This window comes from Agrilus planipennis, unplaced genomic scaffold (assembly GCF_000699045.2).
Source record: "Agrilus planipennis isolate EAB-ADULT unplaced genomic scaffold, Apla_2.0 scaffold96, whole genome shotgun sequence".
Classification (NCBI taxonomy): Eukaryota; Metazoa; Arthropoda; class Insecta; order Coleoptera; family Buprestidae; genus Agrilus; species Agrilus planipennis.
Window position 1 is genome coordinate 429,403 of NW_020438968.1, and position 4,939 is coordinate 434,341.

At 36.0% G+C, this 4,939-nt stretch overlaps 1 protein-coding gene across 1 annotated transcript in view; it reads left to right on the forward strand.

Moving 5' to 3' along the window:
- Positions 1-4,939, forward strand: part of LOC108734408 (multiple C2 and transmembrane domain-containing protein) — a 75,563-nt gene that overhangs the window by 66,307 nt on the left and 4,317 nt on the right. The window contains exons 15-16 of the mRNA XM_018465966.1: positions 1,983-2,089; positions 2,149-2,356. Coding sequence (XP_018321468.1) covers positions 1,983-2,089; positions 2,149-2,356 — 315 coding nt within the window. The remainder of the gene's footprint in view (positions 1-1,982; positions 2,090-2,148; positions 2,357-4,939) is intronic.

Below are 4,939 nucleotides of genomic sequence, written 5' to 3' on the forward strand. Positions count from 1 at the left end.
GCACCCGTACAACGCCGTGCTCCAAACATACACCTTTAACAACCTTTTTCGAATTTCTAAATTAACCGTTCGCGAGCATAGAAGTGACTTCTTAAGAAACTTGAAATAATTTTTAAAAAAACATGTCAAAATTGAGATTATTACAAGTTAACTAATAAATTCTACTATTTCTACGGCAAATTCAATCATGTACAATCGAAAATTGTAATTTTTGCGTTGTCATAAAAATTTAATTTTCTCCCTGTGAACAATCATAAAAAACTTTAAACCGAATAATCTTTCCCACTCACCCGCTCATATTGCCTGGACTACTACTGTGGCCTAGTCACATAAGCTCTTTACCGCCTTTTTGTGCTCTGACTGTTAGTGTCCATGCTATGTCCTAATTTCATTCTCTTCTCTCTTTATCCCATCCCGCATATTCTCATCAAATTTCCTACTTTACCCTCATATTATCCTTACATTAATTCTTCACTTATTTTGTCCTACCACAAAATGTCCTACGAACTGTTCCGTATTCGTTCAAGGTAAGAAATTTAAGGAAAAACCAGTAATACACCCGAAAACTTCGGGGAAAGGTACCTCAGAACAGCTGATACTTTTTCCGGTGAAAACAATGCAGAAAAAATCAAAAACTGTTTTTTACGCGGGAACCGATAAAATTTTTGAAAGCATGGTTTTTAAAGTAGGTATAGGTAGGACGAAGGAAGCTGGCGAGCGGTCGCGTAGGTACTTGCCCATTTATGACCTATTTGGGTAAGTCACTTGGAACCGATACACAAATAAGCTTTCAGTAGGCGTAAATTGTAGTATTAATACAGATAGGACAGTAGCGTACTAGAAAATAATGTAAAAACATGACTTNTGTGACGTGATACGTTAAAAAAAAGTTTATATTTGCAAATTATAGACCAACATTTGCATGCTTAAGATAAATTTATATGAAAAACTTTTTTATCGCAGACCTGTATTATTAGGGGATTACCGGTTAAATTAGGTTTGCCCGTCTTTGCAAATTGTGATACTAACTGTGTCTGGGAAACAAAGCTCTTTAAATGTTTGCCCAACATTTTTTGAAAAGCATCATTCCATAAAAGAGGGACTGATTGAATTTGGTACCTTCTTGTTCGTAAAATATTTTCTTATTTTACTGTAAAATTGGTATAACTCAATTCGTTTTCCAATGTTGAAGTGAAAACAATTACATCTGCGAGGCTTGATCCCTTAGCTCCCTCCCTGATTCCCGTCGCATTGTAGCTGCTATACACAAACTAACGCTACAAAATTAAAAGTCTGCAACAGCTAAGATGAGCCTTGAATTAGTTGAGCATCCGCCACATTCCGCAGATTTGGCTCCTAACGATTACCGACTGTTTTCAAAACTTAAGGAATCTTTACGTGATAAATGATTCTCATCAGACAATGTGATAGTATATGCGGTAAATCAGTGGTTATCGGAGACTAAAGAATCTTTTTTCCGAGAGACGTTAAGAATGATAGAACATCGATGGTTAAATGGTGTTGCCTTTGAATAAAATAATTCGAAGTGATCTGTATTCTGTCGAAACTGCCAGACGCAGATCACGATATCAAACTTATTAGTTCTCATCAGCACGCCATAGACAGTCTGAATAAAGTACCAACCACGTCAAGATAATCGGGTCTAAAAGCCGTCGTTGGTTCAAGTTGCTTCCTAATGTTTCGATAGCACGAGTGACGAGCTTCTTCAGAGATCATTCCATCTCCGATAATGAATGTGTTCATGCTAGCGAAACGTTAGGAAACAACTCCAACCGACGACGGCCTTTAGACCCGAATCAGGACAGGATCAGTTCATCTATCCGCGAAAGCCTTTACCAATTTGAGACGCTGCATGTTGCTTGATATAAAAAAATTTTCACTTATCACTTACGTTAAAATGAAAGATGATCTTTGAGGGGTTCAAATTGGTTGTACAACTAGTATTAATTGTAACATTATAGGAAGAAAAGAAAACTCTAAAAGAACGTCTCCAAGCAATACAAGAGGTGACTCAGACTGTCCAAAATACTATCGGTCGGTTAGCCACCCTAGGCGAAAGTGTTAAGAAGTAAATATTTTACAATCCGGTTTTTATAAATCCATCTATGCTCACTCGTGTGTTTTCAGCACATTTAATTTTTCCGTACCGTTCCTTTCTTGGATTGCCGTTTTCCTACTGGCTGCCTGTTGCGTGGTTTTATTCTTTGTTCCAGTTAGATATCTGTTAATGACATGGGGCACAAATAAATTTTTTAGGAGAGTCTTTCGGCCACATTCTGTTCCCAATAATGAGGTGCTTGACCTATTATCCAGGGTGCCAGATGATGAAATGTTGGTAAGATATTGTAATGCTTTAATTTTTTTGTCTTTACACATTTTAATAGGGGTGTAAATTACTGATCATAAAAAAAGCAAATTGATCTAAACTTTGGTCGTAATTTTGCATACGAGGACGAATCAAATATAAACCAGACCTTTGGACTTTTTTTTGTTTTTGTAGAAAAGGGGAAATCTTCAAAAGACACCCAGCCGTCCGTACGACTGGGTAGTTTCGGATTCTCGAGAAAGGTGTCCTCAAACCTTCCGACTAAAACCCCTTTACCAATTAAGGTCCTATTTAGCTGATTGTGGTTATTAATGTTATGAGATTGTGTATTTTCAAAATAACCTTTGGGCTTGACCCCAAAATTAAAACATGAAATCTTTTGTTTCGTGAGGTGTTGGGCGAGGATGTCTGAAGTGGGAGAAAGAGATAAGCTTCTTCGCTCATTCTTCTCCTTTCTAGTATCCATCGTGAAGATGACTAAAGAGGAGATTCCTTCGTCAGTTGTGCAATTATTAATAAGTTTCTTGGTTTAAAACCAACAGAAATTCTGAGCAGATTGACTGCACATTCAGCGATGGTGCGCTTTCACGAGACAGAGTGTTTGTATGGCATGGGGAACCATGGGAACATTGAAAACGAGAACCATAATCGCCAACCCTGCATCGTAATATCATCCATATTAAACAACTTCTTGAGGGTAACAAGCATCTGGCCATCAAAAAGATTGCACGTTGGTAGAAATGTGTGTCAGATGAATTCCTCGCTTTTTGACATTTGAGCAAAAATTGCATTTTGTGCAGGGGTGTGACCATCTTCTAGTGAAATTTCAGGAAGACGGAGCCTCATTTGTCACTCACGTTAGCACCTGTGGTGAAACGTTAGTGCACCACTATATCCCCGAATCGAAATAAACGAACAAGGGGAACCTGGGTCAATCAAAGCCAAGTGGCGAGGTTTTGGCTACGATTATTTTTGACCTGCATGGCTTGTTGCACTTCCAGCACTTACTGTGATATTTTATGTGACATTGAACTAGCTTATCGATGAAACAAGTGGAACTTCTTCAAGACAATGATCGTCCCCTTACAGCAATCCTGACCAGAAACAGATTAGGACGATTAAGTTGAAAGACACTTGAACACTCCGCCTATGGGGACCTATCACCCTGCGACTTTCAGCTGTTTAGTTCTCTCAAGGAACTCCTAAAGGAGCAAAGATTCAAGAGTTATTGACAGTAGACGCAACTGACTTCTTTCGACTAGGAGAGTACATGAAAATTACTTATACGATGGGAAAAACGTATTTCTAAATCAGGGGAATCTGTAGAAGAATAAGCGTTATTCTTTTTTTTTCACACTCAAATAAAAAAATAAAATAAGAAAATCACATCTATATTTGATTCGTCCTCGTACCTAGTTTTATTTGAGTACCATTTGTCTTGTTATTGGTCTTGATGTTTCAAAGGACCGCGCACAGGATTTATTCTTGGAGGAGTTTTTGTTAAAACTTTTTTATTTAATGTCGTATAAAAATTCAGCTTAATTGAAGTATGTAGGTGACATTTAAGGTCACATAAAAAAGAATTAATTCAAAATCTAACATCAAAACTATAAAACTTCGTTAAAGCCACTTGCAGTATCATAATTTTTATAAATTAATTACAAGTATCTCTAAATCAAGCACTGATCTGTGTATTGTGTAAAAAATGAAGATAAAAACGTGAAATGTAAAGAATGTGTTCTTTAAAGAGCATAGAAAGGATTTGTGAAACATCAAGGAAGTGAAAGGGTTTAAAAACTGTTTAAAACAAATAACAAAACATCTATTTTATGATTTCTTAAAACGATCCCTGATAAAGAACATAACAGGGGTATTAAAGTTTATTCAGGAAAATTTGATTTTTTTTGTTTATCTATTTCAAACATAATTATAATCACTCTTCAAATCACTACGTGCCTAACGATTTTTAAAAGTTAATACCCCTAAAAAAACGTTCTGTTATGAGGTTTTAATCTGCAGGTTTTTTAACAAAATTAAAATAAAATAAACAAGAAAAACGGTAAGTACATTAAATAACAGTCCCTTGTTGACTCAAGTTACCGGAGTCAAGAATGTTATAAATACAAAGACCAACGTCACCCTCAACCAAAATTTATATCCTAAATCTGGGGGTAAAAGCTAGTAATATACGTCTATTAATGAATTGACTCGCCAATCACTTACTTCACCCACATAATTTTCATAATAGCGGTATAGTCATTAAGCGTGTACATTAAATACAAAGTGATTTTCTATGTTCATTACAAGCAAATAGTCAGGGCCGGCATGAGAGCATTTTGGACCGGTACGGCAACAGCCTCCAAAGGTCAGGCTATATGGGCGGGTGAGTGGGAAAAATTATTCGGATTAAATTTTTTTACCCGGTCGGGTATTGGTTATATCACGATTGTTTAAAAAAATGTCAAAAAACATTTTTTTTATCGAAACAGTTCTTTTATATTCTTTGGTTTAGTCTCAATTAAAAAGGTTGAAGGTTTTTTTTTAAGTTATTATTTTCCGAGTTATAAATTTAAATATACCTACATGAAAATC